Genomic DNA, 23,487 nt, shown 5'->3' on the forward strand with positions numbered 1-23,487 from the left:
CCTTTTTTTGGTGGGTTGTTAGCTTTATTCTTTCAGAGCAGACTGACTTTCTGTACATGGCGGGAAACTCAGTCACCAGTAGTACCAGTTTCATGTCTCAGAGTTTCAGCTCTAAGACTGGCCTTAAAAATATACATCAGGTCCAAAGGCTTAAAAATTCTAAACAGGAGCTAATTATGGTGGCACACTCCCATAATCCCAGCACTCTGGGAGGCAGAGGCAGGAAGATTGAAAGTTTGAGCCCAGCCTGGACAATGTAGCAAGACCTTGTCTCAAAATAAGAAATAAAGGGACTGGGTATGTACCTCAATGCAAAGTGCCATTCCACCCCCACCCCAATTTTTTCTTTCCATTAAGGAAACTCTTTGGCCAAACCAGATTCAATTTTCTGCCTCTAGGTCATTTAACTGTGCCCATAAATGGGGCCATTTGTAATAATCTGGCAGCTCTACTAGGTAGGCTATTTCAGGTAGGGAGAACATTTTAGTAAAAGGTCTATAATCAGTTAGTTTTAGGTCTCTAATATTAGTGTCTTTTCTTGTTGCTGAGACAAAATACCCAACCCTCAAAAGTTAAAGGGGGAAAGGTTTATTTAGCTTATAGTTTGTAGAGGTTTCAGTCTACAAAATTGGCTAGCTCCAAGGCAAGGAGGATGGCAGAAAGGCATATAGAGGAGAAACAACATGGCATGCACAAAGTAGCAAAAACAAGGAGCTTTAACAGTGTCTTTTTGCCCCTTTTATCTTATTCAGATTACTGGGATTAGGACATTGCCAAACCAATCTGTACTGATTTAGTAATCACACACTCTTAATCCTAGCATTGCACACTAGTTTAAGCCACCCCTGAAAAAAGCCCCACCTAGGACCACATGAGGCTGTGGGGCGGGGGGGGGGGGGGAGCATCTAAACACAAGCCATAATGCTGCCAGAAGAATGATTTCTGTTTTATTTTATTAAAAATAGAATATTGAATATCTATTAAGTAGTAATTAGACCTCAGAGCATTTTAAATGTTAAAGGGTTGAAAATGTATAGAAATGATTCTCAGTTTTTTAAAATGTTTGAGACTTCCTGACTTCCTCCCTTCCCTTTCCCCTCCCTTCTTCTCTTCCTCCATTCCCCAGTCTTTCAAATCCTGTCCTTCTTTGTGATAGGGTATGGGAGGGGTCTTCCCATATTCCCTTTGGTGGACTCAAACACTAAGCTTGAAGCTGAGTAGCCAGGACTATGAGTTTGTGTGCCACTGTGTCTGACACTTTTTGAGATACCTTATATTCCAGAATATAAATGCAAAGTATTGTTTAATTTTTAAATATTATTTTATTTAAAAATTATTATTGTTGTTGTTACTATATTGTGGCATTGAGGGCCTTCTCACTGAGGTACATCCTCAGCCCTTTTTATTTTTTGAGACAAGGTCTTGATAAATCTTAGCTTAGTTGCCCAGGCTGCCCTTGAACTTGAGAGCCTCCTACCTCAGTCTCCCAGAGTGCTGGAAGGATTGCAGGTTTATACCACCATGCCCAGCTAAAACTTTTATTAGTATATATTAGTTATACAGAATAATGGTCTTAGCATATTGGCACATACATATAACATACTTTTTCATCTCCTTATTACTTCTCCCCTTCTTCCTTCCCCATTCTTGTCCTTATCTGTAATAATCTTTTTTCTACTTTCATGTCATACTCTCCCATTCCTTATATTTGACTAAGTGTGGCTTGTTTTGTTTTGTTTTGTTTGGAAACAGGGACTCACTGTGTAGTTCAGGCTGGCCTTGAACTCACTGTGTAGTGCACAGTGTAGGGCACATTGAACAGGTGTGCACCACCATGCCTGGCTGAGTATGGTGTATTTTGCTTAACATGATGGCCTCTAGTTCCATCCATTCTCCTGCATATTGTGTGATTTCATTCTTTATAACTGAGTAATAGTCCATTGTATGTGTATATATATATGTATGTGTGTATATATATATATACACACCACATTTTAAAATCCTTTAATCTATTGATGGGTGCTTAGGCTCTTTCTATAGCTTAGCTATTGTGAACTGAACTGGAGTAGTCATGGGTGTGTGGGTATCACTATGGTATGCTGTCTTTAATTCTTTTGGGACTATACCAAGGAGTGTTACAGCTGGATCAAATGGTATCTCTAATTTTAGTGTTTTGAGGAACTTCCATACTGACCTGTATAAAAAAAGTAAATGAAAGTTTTGAGAACGTATGTGGAATATTTCATAATTTTTCAGTAAAATCCTCAAATGAACACAGACATAACAAAAATGGATAAAAAGATCACATCAATTCGGATATATTAAGCAAGGTGATATATCTCATATCACCTATATAAAATATATAAAGTATTACAGTATTTGGAGATGCTCATTAAATTTAGAGATCTTCTCAGGCCCTAAAGGAACAGTGGTTCTTTGTATTCACAGTATATGATTCCAGGGTACTTAGAAAACATGGGTAACATATATGTACACACACCAAGGCAAAGTACTAGCATATCTATCACATCTGTTACAGTTTCTGTAATATATACTGTATATTTATTACAGTTTATGTTTCAGATAACTCCTAATTTATTGTACTCTACTGAAAACATGTCTTACATATAAGCTGCTGTTATAATTGGTAATTTGGAGAATTTATAGCTTAGAAGAGAGGCCAAAGTCCTGAAAACAATAATAGCCTAGGGAAACTGACATTAAGAGTTCCCTTTGTCACCCTGCTTCCACCCTCTTTTCCTTCTTTTCTTGTTTTTTTGAGACAGGATTTTGTAATCCAAGAGCCAGCTTAAAATTAGTATGTAGCTCAGGTTGGCCTTGATCTCAGACTTCTCCCAACCCACACTCCCAAATGCTGGAATTACAAGTGGGCATCGCTCCACCTAGCTCAAGAGCAGGTTTCTTGGGAGATTTGCTTCAAATGTTCTTTAAGTTTAGAGCACCCTGAATGCTTCACATTTTCACGCTTAAGACAAGGAAGTTTGAGATTTATTTGAGCCAGTAAGCCTGACAAGTTAAAAATTAAAGGCACAGATTATAAATTTATTAACCATTTTTCTTCAGCATAATTTTTTGTTGTTTTAGATTTATTTTTATTTTTTTCTTGTTACTGAGGATCGAACTCGGGACCTTGAGCTTGCCAGGCAGGCCTGGCGCTACTGACCTACATCCCTGGCCCTACACTTATTTTTAGAATGTCCTACTGAGGACTGGGGATTGATTTAGCTCAGTGGTTCCGATGCCTGCCTCAAAAGCACAAGGTTCAGAGTTTGATCCCCGGTACCCAAAAACAAAACAAAAAATGTGAATGCTTATATATATAGGGCCCAGGGAGTTAGCTCAGTGGTTTCGCTGCCTGCTGCGCAAGCGCAAGGACCCAAGTTCGATCCCTGGTACCAAAAAAAACCCCCACAAAAACTAGAATGTCCTGCTGAGAGCAGCCGCTTTAAGGAATAAATTTTTTGTACTTTTTCATTATTAGTTTTTTTAAAATATGAAAACAATGTATAATTTTTTTAAACTCATTGAAATTTGACTCCATTTCCAGTTCCTTTTCTTAGAAATGAGTACTATTAATAATTTAAAGTGTCTTTTTTTATAGGGCATATGTTTTTCTAGAATAGAAATTGTAATTTGATGGAAAATAAGAGTGTTGTGGCCAATTGTAATGGTACTCTTCTGTGATCCCAGCACCTGGGAAGCTGAAGCAAAAGGATTGTGAGTTCTAGGCCAGCCTGGGCCACACAGTGAGTTGAGGCCAGCCAAGACTACGGAGTTAGACCCAGTCTCAAAAACCAAAGACAACACCGTGGACTGTGCGGTAGTTTTTCTAGTTGCAGGCTTTGAGAAAGATCCTGAAATTTTGAAAAGCATATGATTCAGGAATGTACCTTGGCTTTTCCTTTACAAACAGTGTTTAAAAATGTCTTTTGGAATAAAGTCTTATTTTCTGCTTGTTTTTAAGAGTCTGTAGTGACTTTTGTTTAGTAAATCTGAGGTCTTTAGAATTTTGAGTTGAGAAAGAGTCACCTATAGGTACTGTATGTGAGTTTTACATACAAAGAGGCAAATGAGATTCTTTAAAAACTTGCTTGGGACTAACTGCATGTTCAAAAAGTACAGCTACTTTCTTCCCTTCCTTGTGTTATTTGTGGTCTTCCCCTCTGTAATTAGAGTTCAAATTAGTGGTATTTATACTATGTTTAAGATATGTTGCATCATTTAGGATTAACCTTTATAGTAATCAGAATTTTTTTCATATTTTCTTATATTTTAAAAACCTAGAAAAATACAAAAGAGCCTAATACAGTTGATTACATATAAAAAAGCAAGACTTCTCAACACATATTTTACATTGCTTTGACATATTTATATAATATATAATGAATGTATCTCCCTTTCTTGTGGCTGCCATAAGAAATCACTGTAAACCGAGTGGGTTAAAACAACAGAAATTTACCCTTTCACCGTTCAGGAGGCCCAAAACCCAAGTGCTGGCTGTCTACACCTGTGAGGGCTCCTGATCCTCGCCTCTGCTATCTTCTGAGGTCCTAAGCATTCCTTGACTGCTCTGCTCCAGTCTGTGCCTCGAGGGTCACAAGGTTTCCTTTTCTGTCTGTCTCTATCTCTGTCTCTGTCTTTCTGTCTGTCTCCCCCTCCCCTCTCCTCTCCTCTCTTTCCCTCCCCTAGTAGGACTATAAGCGCCATCATCCCTGCTTCTAAAAATGAATATTTAGGAGTCGCTGAGGAAGCAGAGGCTGACCGAGCTGCAGGCGAAACACGGGGATCCTAATGATGCAGCACAACAGGAAGCAAAGCACAGGGAAGCAGAAATGAGAAACAGTATCTTAGCGCAAGTTCTGGATCAATCAGCCCCAGCCAGGTTAAGTAATTTAGCACTTGTAAAGCCTGAAAAAACGAAGGCAGTAGAGAATTACCTTATACAGATGGCAAAGTATGGACAGCTAAGTTGTAAGGTCTCAGAACAAGGTTTAATAGAAATCCTTGAAAAAGTAAGCCAACAAACAGAAGAAAACAACAGTTAAATTCAACAGAAGAAAAGTAATGGACTCTGATGAAGATGATGATTACTGAACTAAAAATGTTTAGAGACTGACACTTAATGAAACAGTTTTAGGGCAGAAGTTAAAATCTGTTTAAATGTTTACTTTGTTTTGTCTATATGCTTTTAAAAAAATAAACTTGTTATGCAAAATAAAGTTGTTTCAATATCACAAAAAAAAAAATGAATAGAGTTTCTTTTTCTTTTTTTTTTTTTAAATTTTTTTTTTGTTTTTGTTTTTTGGTACCGGGAATTGAACTCAGGACCTTGCTGTTGGGAGGCAGGCAGTGGAACCACTGAGCTAAATCCCCGGCCCTTTAAAAATATTTTTATTGGTACATTTTAGATAAGAGGATAACATTCATCATATGGAATTTGTATCTGTACATGATATATATTGCTGCTTCTTTTTTCCCCCATTCTTCTCCCCTCCCTTCAACTCCTCTTCCCCTCCTTATTTACAAAAGCTTTGTTTCCATTTTTTTCATTCTATTCTTTTTTCTTAGAAGATTCATTGCCTTGTTCTCTATCTTTCCAGCCTCACTGCTTGTCATTCTCTGCCTTATGTTTGATGTTCCAGCTACATTGAACTCACTTATGCATTGAATTCTTCATAAATGTCATTTTTTTTCTTACTTCCTTGCTTTTTCTCATTAGATCTTTTCCTAGAATCCCCAGGAGTTTCTAGTTCCCCAATTCCTGGTTTACCTCTTTAAGGTTAGTCAGAGAAAAACTGAAGATTTAGCTTTCACTCTCTGGAGAAGCTGCTCTACACAGCCCTCTTATTTTTCTTAGTATGTGATGTTATATAAAAAATCTATATATTTTATTTCTCTACACCATTCACTTCTAAACTTTTGATTACTCAACTTATAAATTATGTACATGTAATTTATTAATAAGGCCTTTGGTAAGAAAAATACATATAAGGACTAATGCTTTCATCCTGTATCTTACTAAAACTAAGTGTGGGTTTCTTGGTTTAGGAACTGAATAGTTATCTGAACTCTTAGTGTTTTTCATCCCTTTGTGTCAGTGCACCCTTTCTTAATCATTGTCACATATTGTAGATTGCTCTTTATTACAGTATATACCCGTCTCTTGAGTATGGTCATACCACATTTCTTAATGCTCCTGATTTCTTGCATAGTGCCTAACAAATAGTACACAATTGTTTGTGGAATGGATATAGTGAATTGAGTAAGTGGGATGAATTGACACTAATCTGAAAATAATTATACAGTGATTCTTTTATTTCTTTTTAGTATTTGAGAGATGGTAGGGACATTTATCTTTAAAATGCTTATTGTTTAGAACAGTGCATCTCAAATTATTTGTGATGGACTACTTTCATTTTAGTTTTCAATCCATTTATACTTTTTTCAATCTATAGATGCTTTTGTAAAATTCAGTAAAAAATACTAGTGAGCTAGACACAGTGGAGCACACATGCAAGAGGCTGAGGCAGGAGGACTTAAAGTTCAAGGCCAACTTCGGCTACATAGTGTGACTCCTGTTTCCTCTGTAAATAAACAAACTAGAAAGTGCTAAAAAGCAGAAAATTAAACACTAGGAAAATGGCATACAGAGAGAGATACAAAGTGTAGGCCTTTTTTATTATTAGATTCAGCACACATACAATTACTCTCTTCAGTCCATGGACCTTCAGTGGTCCTTGTACCATATACTTTAAGGAGCATGGTATAAAGGACTATGATAAATGTTTTATCTCATTTAATTCTCATAAATTTGTGGGGTGGCACAGTTGGCACTGTTAATGGGAAACTGCCAAAGGTCACATAAATCCTAGGGAAAGCAGACTGGATTTAAACCCATGCAGTCCAGTTTGGCTCTGAAGTCCAAAGTTTGCCTCTGATTTCATAAAGATTAAATAATGCAAGCAGAGATAATTACAAGTCAGAATATAATTTATTTAGGAAAGAGAAGAGGTCAAAGAATGATTTTCATATAAAAAATAGGGTTATGGAAGATGGTGACCAACTTTTATCCCCTTAGTGATTCTGCATCTGCTTATATATTAGTATTAAAATCCCCGATTTGCAAAACAACAGAGCAATGGTTATTTCTTTGAAATGTGTCTTTGTGCCCTAGTTTTAGTTACCGAGTACTTTTTCATGCTCTTCCTCTTTTCTTATTTAATAGTATAATCAACCAAATTGTTACAATTACACTCATATAAACACAAAAATAAACTTTCTTTCTTATTAGTATTTTAAAAACAAAATGTCATGATCATGTATTTGTTATGTTAATGGTACTAAATGATCACATTACCATTTTGTTTTATATCATGAGATTCTTGATTTTGTGAATTTGGAAACTTCTAGAATGTATGAATTTAAACAAAGTATTATTTGTGAATTTATAATTTTCTAAAAATCTTCTTCCTGTAGAAATCTGGTTAAGAAGTACTGTCCCAAACGTTCATCCAAAGATGAAGAGCCAAGGTAAATTACATACCACTTTATTATTGCATAAAAAATTAAAAACTTTCTGTTAATATTTAGTAATGTAATGTTAACTTTTTTATGAACATATTTTAAAAGTGTTTTAATTTTTAAAAATCAGTGTTTATGAAAGAGAAAAGTACTGTTTATCTTATAAGAATAAATCTTGATCGACAGTTTTCTAGAATGGTTCAAGTGGGGATTTCCAAGTAAGATGTATATTAAGGCTCCACTGGAATGATTTAGTCACCAAAAGAAAAGGTATTTACCCTACACACTTTGTAGTTGTCAGCTTTTAGGCTGTTGCTTTTATTCTAGGTGGTAAAGCAGTTTGGTTGGTTGGTTTAAAGGGATAATGAAAATGGATGAGATTTTCAGGGTAAGTTTTGAATGCTGAATAAAAGGTTAGGAATTTCTTATGAGCTTTTTGACAGTTATAAATAGGAATATATAGATAGCTGTAAAAATGCACAAGGAAAGTGAGCTTAGACTTAACAACTTTGCATAAAATTGTCAGTTATTAGGATTCTTAGGTTTGTTGTTAATGGAGTCCTGTCTGAGCTGTCAGCATTCAGTTGTGAGAGAGTATTCCTTCTTGTATTCCAAGTAGATATATACATTTTAACACAGTGATTCTCTTTTGTTTCTCTCTTTCCCTTCACACACATTTTTACCCTTATTTTTGACCCTTTTACCCCTCTTTGGTGCCAACCATAATGGCACTTCACTCCCATTCAGGATGTGGGCAGGCATACAGGCAGCTGCATCCAGAGCTGATAGCAAAGTTGTTCTGTAGATAAGCCATCGAAATGCATTTGAGTGGTATGCTTGGCAGGTTCTGTCCTTGAGAGCAAGCACATCATCTCTGCAACAGGTTCAGCTGCCAAGCCTAGGAATCCAACCAAGTTCATTCCCAAGCTCAGGCCAGTCAGTTGGCAACCTAAGAGATTCCAAAAGAGCCTACAGGTAGTATTCTTATTATTTTTTGATCCCAAATATCCCTTTATGTATAAGTTAAAGGCTACTCGAAGATATATAAAAATGTGTAACTTGAGCTTAATGTAGGATTCTTTCCATACAAAGTTAATTTAGAGCTAGCAGTTTGGATTTAGGTTGAGTATGTTAAGATTTGTCAAGTGTTAGGCTTTATTATACCTTACCAAAATATTTGTAATGAAAAGAAAAATAAATTTCACCATTTTTAATGTGTTTCTGCCAGGTTTACCTCATGTATAGCCTTTTTTAACATCCTTAATGAGTTAAATGACTATGCAGGACAGCGAGAGGTAGTAGCGGAAGAAATGGCACACAGAGTGTTTGGTGAATTAATGAGATATGCTCATGATCTGAAAACTGAAAGAAAAATGGTAATTCTTATTTTTATTCAATTATAGTTCTATGAAATATTTTCACAAATAATTATTTTGCTTTTAAGAATGTATGTTCAGCATAAATGGACTTCCTGTTTAATTAAATGTCTTCTAGCTAAAAAGTTATTGCAAGATGTTCTTGCTAATTTATGAGCCCCCTGGATATAAGATGATTTGGCAAAGTATAGCCCATGGTTCAAATCCAGCCTACTGCCTATTTTTGTTCCCTAGTTCCCACAAGCTAAGAATGGTTTTTTTATACTTTTAGATGATTGGAAAAAAAAAGGATCACAAGTTCTGGCCCAGCCTGGGCAATTTAGCAACTTAGTGAGGACTTTGTCTCAAAATAAAAAATTAAAAAGAGCTGGGGATATAATGCAAAGGCCTTTGGTTCAGTCCCCTTTGAAAAACAATTTATGTGTGGTTGGCCTGTATTCCTATGACCCTAGAGGGCTACAATAGGAGGATCACAAATCGGAGCTCAGCTTGGGCAGTTTAGTGAGACTCTGTCTCCCCCCCCCCCCCAAAAAAAAAGGATCTGAGGATATAGCTCATTGTGAAATCCCAGGGTCCACTCTCCAAAACAACAACAAAAAACACATTACCAAATGAAAACCTTTGTTAACCCCTCCTGAAGTTATTTTTATTTCCCTCAATTTTACATCTATTTGAAAGGTTATATTTAAAGTACTGAAGTAATATCCTATAAAATGCATTTTAGTTGAATTTCATTTACTTTGTCCTCATAAAATTATATAATTAGTATCTTAAAAAAAAAAAGACTGAAAAGACTTTGGGACTTTACAATTTAGTATTTAAAATGTATTATTTTTGTTTGTTTTGTTGGTGGTGTTTATAATCTCTAGCATCTCCAAGAAGGACGAAAAGCTCAACAGTACCTTGACATGTGCTGGAAACAGATGGATAATGTGAGTTACATTCTTTTTCATGGTTAACATAAGATTTTGGTCACCCCTAGATCACCCCTAAATTCTGTTAAGCTTTACATCTTGAGTTTTGTATTTTCAAAGTATTACTCATAATTTGACTTTTTTGGGGGGCATGGTAGCCAGTAAAGTGTAAATGGAGGATATAAGATTATTTTTCTTTTTTTCCTATATAATTCTGTAGTACTTGTATGAGCACTCTAATTAATATTCTTATTATTCTAAACATTCAGGGAGTTTCTTTTGCACTTTTGAGTATAGTTACAATAAAATATAAATAGGGGATAGAAGTAGACTAATAATGGTGATATATTGTGGGAGACCATTTGAGACTGAAAAAAACCAAGATATTAGTTCTACCTTTTCTTACCACTTGATTTCTCTTGACTTCATTTTCAACATAGGAAAAATGAAGAAATCAAACCAGGTTGTATGAAGTGTTTCTTCCAGTTCAGTTATTGTATAAGTCTATGAATGTTCCTAATACTATAGGAAAACAAAAAGCAACAACAAACTTTTATAAGGCAAAATTATAAAAGCATAATAATTCATTTAAAATTTTTTCTAAGGTACTTGTTAATGTAGTTTTTCTTCAAGGTTCTGGTATACAGTAATTGGAAAAACAAGATGTCTACATGAAACACTAGTCTTTACTTAAAACGATGTATTAAGTGATGTTATATCTCGTAAAACATTCTTTTTTAGTCATGAGTGACACTTGTAATCCCAACACTGGGTAGAAAAGATGTTCTTTTTAAACCTTCAGTTTATGAAGCAGTTTCTTTTTTACTAGTATATTTTTGTTATGTATATATATTCCTTGAGAATTTGCTGAACGAAATTTTTGTTAGTTTAGTCAAGAAAAACAACTTTGAGATACTTGCAGTGTTCCCAGCCTTTCTTTCCTTTTCAAAAATGCATATTCAAGACTTGGGCATGGTGGCACACACTTGTAATCCTAGCAGTTGGAAGGCTGAGGCAGGAGGATTGCTGGAAGTTCAAGGTCAGCTTTGATTGACATAGTAAGTTCAAGGCCAGCCTGAACTTAGTGAGACCCTGACTCAACAGAAAAACCCCAAACAAAACAAAACAAAGATATATATTCAAAGCTTAGATTAAGATTCTGTTATATAACTGTTACTGATAAAAGATTCTATCACCAATGCTGATTAAGAATTCTTAAGTAGAGGCCAGGGGATTTAGCTCAGTGGTTCTGCTGCCTGGCAAGCCCAAGGTCCTGAGTTTGATCCCTGGTACCACAAAAAAAAAAAAAAAAAGAAAAAATTAATAGTCTCTTCATTTTTGTTTTGATTTTCTAATTGGCTTCTGTAAGACTTTTAGGGAGTATTTTTATTGATTAAATTTTAATTGCATTCACTAGCATCCCTAGTATCTCCCTCCTAATGAGTGTGTATATGCTTCTGTGTTTACTCTTGCACAAGATAATAGACTCCTACAGTGAAGAGATACTGACTCCATTAACAATTGGTGTTGACACCAAATCATTGTTGATAATGTGTTGACTTGCCTTTAAAACAATTAGTAGAGGAGTGAGGATGTAGCTCAGTGGCGCCACACCTGTCTGGCAAGTCCAAGGTCCTAGTTCGATCCCTGGTACTACAGAAAAAACAAAAACAAAAAACAATTAGTAGTTATTAAGAAAAAGTTACAGAGGTCATAAATAAGAAAGAAGCTTCAAAAATGTAGGAACATTTTCTTCAAGGCATTAGTGATGCTACGAAAAAAGGTGAGTTTACTCAAGTTTATTGACAGCATCCTTTACCTGTACTGAGCCCTGGGTGTATAAAAGTGAGTATGACATGGTTTTAGTTTTTGTGGAGCCTGCAGTCCAGTGAAGGAGACCTGCAGATATAATTTCTGTTTAATGTGTAGAAACAAGTATAGGATCCTATTTTTCAGTTCTGTCTCTTCCCGTTTAGCCAAGAAAATAAAATTGTAGAATTTCTAACAGGTTTGAAATGATTTAGAGTAGGTATAAAGAACTGGGGAAATAGGTTGAGTTAGTGGCAGAGTACTGGAAATTTTTGGGGGGGGGGAATAAAAATTAATCCCAGAATAAACAAAATAGGTAGCACTGGCATTTAAGATGAGAACAGAAGAAAATAACTTGTGAAGGGGATCTTGGAGGAATGGTTGTAGATTAAGAAGTATCAGTGATGCTAGATCCATCAGTTAGGCGTTTCCAGGTAACAGATCATATGCATTTCTACTAACAGAGCTCCAAAATTGAGCAGTTTAAAAATTAAGTAATTCAGCAGTGGCATCCAGGCTGCATGACCTCTTTCTCTCTGTCTGTCCACTTTGCCATCTTGACCATTTTGGCTTGTTTCTTCAGCCTTTTGCCCTTACAGTCAATAGTTGTTTTAGGCAGGCAGATATCACACATTTCAGTTGCACCCAGAGGCAAGTATTTATTTATTTATTTTCTGGCTGTCCCTTTTCATCAGCAAAGTAAAACTTTCCTAGAAAACTCCCAGTAGATTTCCTCATGGTACCATTAATGAGATTAGCCCAACCTGTGGGAAGGCAGGGTTAACAAGTTTTAGCTATTTTCAGCTGCTGTTAGGAGGCAGGTTCTTCTGCCATAGAAAGCACGAAGAAAGAGCACTTATGGAGTGAAGCCCTATACTGTGTTGATGTACTTTAATTCTGTTGATGTAGCATATAGCTACTCAGTTTGAAAATACAGCTCTGAACTGACTTTCAGAGAATTAAATGTGGAAATTTAATCTTAATTTTTGTAGGAAAATGACATTCTGTTATTGTGCTTACCCAGATATTTTTATGTGCTTTGAATAAATTGTGGGTGTAGTAAAAATACTAAGTAAGGCCTACATTTAAAGAAATTTATAAAAATTCAGAGCACATTTATTTGATGTAAATTACAGAGTATGTCAAGCTGAGCTAACACAGAAATCTTTTGAGTACAAATCCCTAGATAAAATGATTTTTTAAAAGTCATATTTTAAACTCTTAGGTACTTGGAAGAAAGGAAAATCTCTGTTAGGAACCCAAGGCTAAACAAAGAGCAGTAGATGTATGAATTGATACAATGGCATTTGGAAAAATGGGGGAGGGATGCTGAAATGTGGTGGTTTACTGGGCATATTTGCTAAGGACTTGTATTTTAGTGTACAGGGACAATAATTATGTTTCAGTTGTGTATATTGTTGGAAGTTGGGACTGAGACCCTTGTGTAATATTTGAACCTCCGAAGAACTAAAAAAAAAGTAGACTAAGAACTCTGTCTACTAGCCAGGGGTCACATCAAAGAAATTTATCTCTGTCTGAAGGTTAAGGGAGGTATCCTGTGAGAAACTTAAACCCTTGACCTTGTCATCATGAGGTTTGGTTTCCAAATTTGGACTATTAATATGGTTTTGTAATCTTCAAGACAAGACATCGTAACTGTTTCTGAAATGGTTAGGTCATTACAAAATGTTGAGATCCTTTGTTTTCTTCTGATCACTCAGAATGCAGAGAGCAAGGCTTGTATTTTCTAGATAGAAAATTGAAAAGCTTTCTCTGAGGAGTCAAAGTAGCTACAGAAGGAAAAAAAAAAGTACAGATAATGCTATGAGGGTTTTCCCAAGGAAACTCCTGGGTGTTTTACCCAAGAAAGACCATACAAGCCACACCTACAGAGTTTTCAGTCAGCTTTCTAAAGAAGAGTATACAGGAATGAGCATGATGGCACATATCTATAATCCCAGGATTCTGGGAAGTTGAGGCAGAAGGATTGTTTGAGCCTAGCCTGGGTAATTTAGCAGCCTTAGCAAGGTCCTATTTTGAAATTAAAAGGTCAGTGCAAAGACTTGAGGGATATGGCTGTGGCCTTGGGTTTAATCCTCAGTAACAGACACACACAGGCGCTTATTTTCAAGGATCCCTTGGGATTTGAAGAAAACATCTAATGTGTATATCAAAGACCAAAACTAAGATAACTAATATTCAGGAAAATAAGCAGTTTAGAAGAAACCATGAAAAAAAATGAAGATTAAAAACCTTAAAAACGATAAGGAAGCTGAGCATAGTGGCAGACATTTGTAATTTTGGAGGCTGAGGCAGGAGGATCAGAAGTTTGAACCCAGCCCAGGCAATTTGGCAATTTAGTGAGAAAAGGGATGAGGGCCGGGCGGCTGAAAATGTAGCTCAGTGTGAAGATTTTAGGTTCAATCCCTAGGACTATAAACAAAGAAACAAAAGATAGATAAAGAAAATTGTTACTAATATTATTAAGGGAAATAGAGAAAAAATACTACATTCATGAAATAAAGCTAAGGCACTATAAATTTGTTACCTTTTTTTTTTAAGGCAACGTCTTGCTATGTAGTTCAGGCTGGCCTTAAACTCACTATGTAGCCCAGACTGGCCTCAAACTCTTGGCAGTCTTCCTGCCTCAGCCTCCCAAGTGCTGGGATTATAGGCATGCGCCTGGCTTGTTAGCCAAGGCATTATTTTAAAAGGAACATATAAAGAATTGAAAAAACTTTATGATAGCAGAAATGACACTAACTCTAGAAAAAAATGAAAGATAAAGTTGAAGAAATCTCTCAAAAAGTAAAAATGATCGAAATTGAAAATGCAAAAAAATATAAAATTAGAGGACTCATCTAGTAGGTTTAATTTCAAAATAATATGTATCCTTAAAAAAAAAATGGGCAAAAATAAGTCAAGAAAACAAACATGCTTTATACAATGGATCAGGAATGAAAATGGGACTGGATGGTCATAGGAATCCAGAAAATGCTAATAATTACTTTTAAATTTTTATTTCCAAATTTCATCAATTAAAACTGATGGTAAAGGGACTTTTAGTCATGGAAACTCAAAAAATTATCTCTCACAAACCCCCTTCTAAGAAGCCACTGCTAAATGTGTTCTAGCAGAATGAGGAATTGATCCTAGAAAGGGGAAAGAATGGAACTAGGAAATAAGAGACCCGAATAAGAAGACAGAGGTTCAAGGAATCCTCAAAATAATGGGGAAGGGAGATCCCAAAGGGACAGCGGTGGTGCTGCTGCGGAGCTGGCGGTGGGGTGGGGGTGGTCCGGGGAGGGGGCGGCATCCACAGAGGGGCGGTCCGCTCTTGGTGGCCCAGTTTTTGGTGGCATTACTGGCCAAAAGGAAAATTATATTGTAACAATTTACACCATTTTAACAAGCAGTGAAGATTCGAGTACATCGAAATACTAATTTTTTTCTCATTTTAATTTTCTATTTAAATAGGTTAACATTCAGATATGTTGGAGGGCGGCAAATTGAAGGACTGCCCGGAGCTGCACCAACTCTAGTGAGGGCACTGCAGCTGTGCACTATGCTTAGTTGGTAACAGATTCAAATTTAAGGGGCGGGGATTTAGCTCAGTGGTTCCAGCGCCTGCCTGGCAAGGGCAAGGTCCCAAGGTTGATTCCCGGTACCAAAAAAAACCCCCCAAAAAACCCAAATCAGTTTCTAATACAAATTTAAGCAGGTTAGAAGCCTTTGCGAGATTAAATCATGAAAGTAAAATTGATAGAATTCTTAATGTGTTAGAACTGACTATGAAGAGATTTAAACAACTGGGTTGAATGAAAGATACAGGCATTGAAAACTAGGCTTAGCTCAGAAATCATGGCCCAGTTGCAAATAGCTTTTACACAGTAGTTTGAATTGGATAAAAACATTTTTAAAAATCTGAGTCTGGACCAGTGGTATTTCAGGGACATCTGACAGAAAGCAACATAAAACCATTTTGGAGGGACATTTCCGTCTCTCATGTTAGTCTAGAGTCCCATCAAAAAAATATAAAAGCCAACTAGTGAAACATCCAGTGAAAACCAACCAGTGAAACACTGAAGCAAAAGACCTGCTGAAGATGAGCTTATAATTAAAGCTTACAAATACCTTTTAAAATTGATAGATAAACTGAAATATGTGATAAGTATTAACTTAATCATGCTTCTTTTCTTCACAGACTGTATACCTGATATTTAAGGCACAAATATATGGTTGTAATAATAAGATTTAGTTTCTGATTTTGAAAGAACAGATTTTACTTTTAGTGTGCAGTTCATTTGTACACAATAAAAAGTGGCCACATTTTAAAGTTACTGCTTAAATGGGTTAAGTCTAATCTTATTTTCTCAGTGTGACATTTTAATTTTTTTTAACAGAGTAAAAAGAAATTTGAAAGGGAATGTAGAGAGGCAGAAAAGGCACAACAGAGTTATGAAAGATTGGATAATGATACTAATGCAACCAAGGCAGATGTTGAAAAGGTAAGAAACTATTTTGATACCAAAATATTTGCATATGAAAAGCCATACCATTTGTATCAGCGTAGAAGTTCTTCAAGATACATTGCCTCTAAATCTAAATATACAAATATCTCTTACTGGTCTGTGAAGGTAATGCATTATTTAGCTTATTGTAATATTTTAGCTGTATTTAAAATGCAGAGGCAAGAAATAGTTGCTACCGGAATTGAGTTTTGTCCTATTCCAAAATAGGACAGAAAGCTTAAGATGTGTCTATCTGTTATGTCAGTAGGGGTTAGTGTGCTTTGTCAACTTTACCAAAGAGAGTACATGATAAAACTGTCAAAAATATATGATATTAGATGTTTACTTTGAAAAACAGAATCTTTGATCGCTGATTGTGGCCCAGGTATTTATAGGATTACTAACGGACAAGCTTAGCTCTGTAACTGCTGCTTCTTCGCTTCCCTAATCCCATTCATAATGCTCTTTAGCTTAGAACATTTGAGAGTGATAATACTGAAATGATGGAGTTTTGAAATATAGATGAACGTTGTTGTATACACTAAAGGACCGCCATTAATTATATTACCTCCTTTGGGTTTTATGGTACCCTAAAGAATCAAATGAGAAAAAAGTAAAAAGGAACAATTTATTTCCTGCCTTCCATTTTCTTTGCTAATTAAAAAAAATGTAAACCTTAACTCATATAAATTCCAGGTTGCAATTTAACAAGTCTTCTAGCATAACTCATGATGCTTCTATATTTTCTATGCTATTTTCAATGACTTAAACTTTGACTAATAGTAAGTTCTCTATAATTAGAAATGTATGATCTCAGGGAAATCTTTTTTTAAGCTTTAACATTTTTCTTATATTGGCTTCACTCATCTCTCTTTTTTGGTTTTTGAGATACCATAGAAAAATATCAAATCTATTTGTTTTTCATAATAGCTTTAGATAACTGTAGTATATTCTCTGCTTCTAGAAGAACCATTATGTTTCAACTATTCCACATATGAAATAGCTTCATTATCTTTCACTATGATTACTTTCCTCTTGATACCCTTTAATTTATCAATACTCTACTTAAATTAGTTTTTTGAAATTGTATATAATAATCTAGGTATGATCTGATTTCTTCTAAGTTTGATTACCTCCCTTATGTAAATACTGAATTTATGTTAATAGAGCCTAAATGTATATGGATTTGGGCACCCGCGTTGTTTGGATTGACTCCTATTGAGTTTATGGTTATCTGAAACCCTCCTCTCTTTTCACATGTACAGTGCAATAAGAATATATCTCTCTCAGACAGAATTTATACAGTGTTTAAATTAATATGTACATCTTCATCAATTACTAGATTTGATCTTGCTACTAAGGTTCCCCCCCCTCCCCAGTACCGGGGATCGAACTCGGGACCTTGTGCTTGCAAGGCAGGCGCCGGAACCACTGAGCTAAATCCCTGGCCCTCGCTATTAAGGTTTTTAGAGCCTGATTTTTTTCTTTTTTTTGGTATGGCTTTTTGTTTTGTTTTTTGAGACAGGGTCTCTCTATGTAGTCCAGGGTAGCCTTGAACTTGTTATGTAGCCCAGGCTGATCTTGTGGTCCTTCTACTTTGGCCTCCCGAGCGCTGAGATTATAGGCATATGTCACCACTCTGATTTTAATCGTGATACTAATTGTCTTCCCAGAATTATGCCATACACATAATTGATTGGTGTATTATCATTACTTGATAAACATTTGGGCTACAACAATTGTAAAAAGCACTATGAGAGACTTCTTTTAGGTGACATTGACTCCTTAAGAACTTTGATGCTGGGCATGGTTGTGTACACCTGTAATTCCAGCACTTTGGGAGGCTGAGGCAGGAAGATTGCAAGTTTGAGCCCAGCCTTGCCTAACTTAGGAACTTAGTGAGACCCTCTCTCACAATTTAAAAAAGGGCTAGAGGTGTAGTTCACTACAAAGGCTCTGGCTTTAACCCCTAGTACTGCAGAAAAAAACCCAACAAAAACCCCAAAAACAAAAACCTAAAAAAAACCCTCTTTTGACTTATTATCAAATATTAAAGTTACTTGTTAAATGGACTCTCATTTAACTTATTCATTTTGTCTATAAAGATAATTTTAGATAACTATTCAAACATCTTGAAATATAGATACAACATATCTGCTAGTTGGTTCAGACTAATTTATTCAGAATTTCAGTGTTCATGGCCTTCTTTTTCATGCTCATGTGTTTGCAGTTCTTTTCTTAATTATTAGAGAATTAGGGGAGGCTTCGACTGTTGCAGTTTCTGGCCTTTTCTTCCTCTATACTGATGGAACCTCTGCCCCAGGCTGTGGCAATCATAGCCAGTTACTAGGAACTGGAAGAGTTCTCCCTGACAGAACCATGAGGTCTTATGGGTAGGGAATTTGTAATTCTCTGTTCCAACATGGTTTGTGGTAGAAAGAGAAAAAAGGAAGGGCAAATGTATGTATTCTTAGGGTTCCAAGTTGGAACTTCTCATATACTTTTCTTCAAAAATACTTTGGGCATTAGATGTTTAGTCTTTAGAATACTTACTCATTGGAATCTTCATTTCTACTGTGGATTAAGTGGGTTTTTATGGGCTTTTCTAAGATTTTTGACTATCACGTATTTCCTTAGGTTAGTTTATTTCTGAGTTAAGAAGATCTAACTTATAGACCACTGTCAGAAGATCAGGAATTACATTTATAGAAACTAGAATTACAATAGTGACGTATATTCATTGTACTTTAAAATTTACAAAGCCTACCATGTAAAATGATTTATAACTTGGAACTGTAAAAAAAAAAATTGAGCTCAATTCCTATTTTGTTTTTTCTTTTAGAACAGTTTATTTGTTTAGATTATACTCCAGTATGTCTAGAATAATTTGTGTTTATACTGTACTCTAATATTCTTTTGAACATAGATAATACTAATGACAAGAAATAGAGAACAGAATTAATATTCTAAATAAACATTACTTAAATTTCTGTGGGGTTTTTTTGGTACCTTGGATCAAACCTCAGGACCTTGCGAGGCAGGCGGTGGCAGCAGGGAGTTAAATCCCTGGCCCTATCTGTGGTTTTGTAGAGATGTAATTTACATTATTCATAAGTCACATTTTTACCATTCCACTGATTTTAGTGTCATTCTAATTGGACATAAATGAATTATAAAGAAATATTTTACTAACTTTAACAGTCTAAACTATTCTTGAAGCTGTTTTTCTTCTGTTCTGATTAAAAGCATTCTGTTTCAAGCTGTAATGTCATTTCTTTACTTATTTTCTATGTGGATTTTATAAAGAGAGTCTGTTTAACTGGGTTATTGCAAGGGAGGAAGACTTGTACAATAGGAGGGAGAATGTTGCAATATGGGAACCACTCTGACTATATATTTTTACATATCTCCTTAAATTTAAATAACAATCAGTTTGAAAGAGTCAGACTACTTCGTTAGTCTTGTGATGTCAGCTGTTGACTTCTACACCTACATGATCTGATTTGGGGATAATTTTCAGAAAAGTGAATTGCTGTGATCTTGCTGTTTTTGTTAATGATTTGGACCAATTTGCTTCTAGGCAAAACAACAGTTGAACCTGCGTACACATATGGCTGATGAGAATAAAAATGAATATGCTGCACAGTTACAAAACTTTAATGGAGAACAACACAAACATTTCTATGTAGTGATTCCTCAGATTTACAAGGTAAGTTTTAGTTGAAGTTAATCTAGTTTGAGAGTTGGAAAAGCTAGTCTTTAAATGTAAAACCTAAATTTGTTTTGTTTTGTTTTTGCAGTTCTGAGAATCTCGCAGTCTCTTGTATGCTAGGCAAGGGCTAGACCACTGAGCTGTTTTCCTAACCCCCATATTTAAGTTTTTCTAGATTTACTAGTTGCTAAGGTTAGTGATGAGATTTTTGTGTGATTACACATTTGAAAAGTTTTTCTTAAATCACAAATTTTCTTATATGTTTATTATTAGTGCTATAAAGAAATAGCCACTAAAACAATGACTTTTTTTTTGGTACCGGGGATCAAACTCAGGACCTTGAGCTTGTGAGGTAGCCAGTGGAACCACTGAGCTAAATCCCTGGCCCAACAGTGACATTTTTAAATAAATTTTAGTACTGTACCATTAACTATTTTGACCTTACAGGAAGAATTCATTGAAATTGTATATTGTCATCTGCTCACTTAGAATTGGGAAATACCTTTTTGACACTACACCAAAATCATTAGCATTGGCGGAATCAGGTGGCAGAAATAAATCTTTTAAATGTATTTGCTAGTCTGTTTTCTGCGTGTTTGTCTTACTGGCCCTGTTAGATCATAATTTTAATTCAGGCTTTGACTTGCTTATCAGTCCTATCTAGCATCACTTAATGATAGCAGTTGCTGAATAGTTAAAAACCCTAGAATTTTCATGAGGGTTAAATTATATTACTGCCTTTTCTAGAAAAAAGAAATTAGAAGAAAAAGATATAGTGAAACAGTATTGAATGAAGTGTAGTATCTAGGAGAGTAGAGATTAGGTGGAAAGAATGTCAACCCAAATATACTTTATTTCTTTTGTAAAGCAATGTGGAAGTACTGAGGAAACTGAGAGGTGACTAGAGCTGAGTATCAGATTCTGGTTATTTAGCCCAAAACATCAAGCCTGTCTGTCCTCACTTGCTTTTCTAGACTGACTGGTTAAGTCTTCATATTCTGGGGGAGAACTTAATTTGGAGATAAACTTTGTGATTTGAGGCCTGGTCCTTTTTTTCTGGAACTTGATAATGGAGCAGCTTTTCCATTTTGTGATGAGCAGAAGCATTTCTTTTGTGAGAATACAGGTCTCAAACTCGTGAGCTTTGAGAAGTAATTAAAAAGAAAAGTGATAGAAGTCTGTGGTTTGAGGACTTAAGTAGTGTAACTGCTTCCTAGGCAAGACAAAGGTGAGTATTGGTAAATAGAAAGTATCAAAAATATAGTACTTGGAAGTTATTTGGCTTCATGTATCCTGACATATTTCCTAGTGACATGTCAGTGAATTTTTTTTTTTTTTTTTGGTACTGGGGATCGAACTTGGGTCCTTGTGCTTGTGCAGCAGGCGGCGAAACCACTGAGCTAAATCCCCGGCCCTTGTCAGTGAATTTTGATTTATGGAGATTCTATGTATGTGCTACTTTGAGTATATGACTGCTTCTTTTTCTTCTTGTGTCCTCAGTTTTTTAATAGTCACTCTGAGCTGTAGGTGGTAGGATGTGAGAGTACCTGTTTATATGTAATCAACTGTGGACATTTGATTGAGCCAGCTATTACCAAAATATTCTAAAATATTGTAAGGGATTAGAGGTCTCAATTGTATACATTATAGACTAATTTAAAAAAATTAGTGCCAGAATGTTGTCTTCAAATCAAACTTTTTCTGGAAGCATAAATAATAACTACTTCAGAGACAAAAAGGTGGGAGAGGTATGAGACAGCGAGTTGGTAGCCTGGAAGGAGTTCTAATAGAAGACTTGAAAGCGACTGTCACCTGATTTTTAGATGTATGAAAAACCTTATTTTTCTTTTCTTTTTCTTTCATGATTTAGCAGGCTTCAGATTTTAAGTATCATATGTCCATAAAGCACTTGTTGAAAGATACTGAAGGGCTGGGGATTTAGCTCAGTGGCACGGCGCCTGCCTCAAGCACAAGGTCTTGAATTCGATCCCTGGTACCAAAAAAAAAGATACTGTTAACAGCACTATGATTATTAGGGTACAAATCTTTAGTTATTTGGGCAGAGGGTCACTAATGTTATCTTTTAGAATAAGAACACTGTTTTCATTTTTTAAAAATTCCTGATATTAGCAACTACAAGAAATGGATGAACGAAGGACTATTAAACTCAGTGAGTGTTACAGAGGATTTGCAGACTCAGAACGCAAGGTTATTCCCATCATTTCGAAATGTTTGGAAGGAATGATTCTTGCAGCAAAGTCAGTCGATGAAAGAAGAGTAAGTGCTATATAAGTGACTTTAAATAAGTGCATTTGGTTTTGATATGCAATTTATAATGAAATTGGTTTGGAAAAGAAATAATCTAATGAGTGCTTGCTTCTGTTATATTCTGTAGACGAACATTTTATAGTAAGACTTTTGGACTTCAAGATCATTATAACTGGTAAAATTCTGGCACCCCCCCCCACCAAATTTACTACCCCACTAAATTTTTTTTTTTTAGTTCTTTTATTGGTATATTTTAGGTATACAATTCATTTACATTTATCATTGGGTGTGTGTACCTGTACATGATATATCTTGGTTCTTAATTTTTTTCCCCATTACCTGTGTGCCCTTCACCCCCTCCACCCTTCCCTATTTACATAGATTTCATTTCCAGTTTTTTTTTTTCTTTTCTAATAGTTTTTTCCTTTCCCTCTTTTCCTTTCCCCTTCCCCTCCCTTCACTCCTTCATCTTTGGACCTTTTTTTGTATTTCAAATTATCATTTATTCATTTTAATCATTTTAATCCTTGTTTACACTATCAGTTTCTCACACTAGAGAAACTATTTGGTATTTACACATGTGTGTCCTATTTATTTCACTTAAGAGTATGGCCTCGATATGCATCCATTTATCTATAAATGACTCTAGCTTTTTGTTGTTTATGGCTGAGTAGTACTCCATTTTATTTTAAAAAACCCTACATTTTCTTTATCCAGTTTCCAGTTGATGGGCATTTGGGCTGCTTCTAAGCTTTAGCTATTACAAACTGTGCTGCTATGAACATGGGTGCACCTAAATCACTGTGGTATGATTCTTTTAATTCTTTTGGGAAGATACCCAGCAGAGGAATAGCTGGGTCAAATGGGACCTCTAGTCCTAGTTCTTTGAGATATCTTCATACTGACTTCCACAGTGGTTACACCAGTCTGCACTTCCACCAACAATGGAGAAGGGTTCCTTTCTCCCCACAACCCTGCCAGCATTTGTTATTTGTTGATTTCTTGATAGCAGCCAATGTTTCTGGGGTGAGGTGGAATCTCAGTGTTATTTTCATCTGTATCTCTTGAATGACGAGTGATGTTGAGTATTTTTTCATGTATTTGCTGCTTTTACTTTGAGATATGTCTGTTCATTTCAGATGTTTATTTTTGAATTGGGTCTTTGAATTTGGGGCGTCTGATTTTTTTCAGTTCTTTATGTATTCTAAATAGTAGACCTTTGTCTGACGTACAGCTGCTAAAATTTTTTTCCCAGATTGTAGGTTGTCTCTTAGCTCTGTTGGTAGTTTCTCTTGCAGTGCAGAAGCTTTTTAATAAGATGAGATCCCAGTTGTTGATTCTTTGTGCTAGTTTCC

At 35.5% G+C, this 23,487-nt stretch overlaps 1 protein-coding gene across 9 annotated transcripts in view; it reads left to right on the top strand.

Moving 5' to 3' along the window:
* The window catches only part of Fnbp1l (formin binding protein 1 like), a 138,817-nt gene that overhangs the window by 75,427 nt on the left and 39,903 nt on the right, over window positions 1-23,487 (top strand). For all 9 annotated transcript variants that reach the window (XM_004841242.3, XM_087213146.1, XM_087213149.1 and 6 more), the window contains 6 exons: window positions 7,498-7,551; window positions 8,771-8,918; window positions 9,788-9,850; window positions 16,045-16,149; window positions 19,733-19,861; window positions 21,995-22,141. In XM_004841242.3, coding sequence (XP_004841299.2) covers window positions 7,498-7,551; window positions 8,771-8,918; window positions 9,788-9,850; window positions 16,045-16,149; window positions 19,733-19,861; window positions 21,995-22,141 — 646 coding nt within the window. The remainder of the gene's footprint in view (window positions 1-7,497; window positions 7,552-8,770; window positions 8,919-9,787; window positions 9,851-16,044; window positions 16,150-19,732; window positions 19,862-21,994; window positions 22,142-23,487) is intronic.

The sequence above is a fragment of the Heterocephalus glaber genome, unplaced genomic scaffold (assembly GCF_053883595.1).
Source record: "Heterocephalus glaber isolate CG9 unplaced genomic scaffold, H.glaber_assembly_v1.0 deba00001442, whole genome shotgun sequence".
NCBI classification, from domain to species: domain Eukaryota; kingdom Metazoa; phylum Chordata; class Mammalia; order Rodentia; family Bathyergidae; genus Heterocephalus; species Heterocephalus glaber.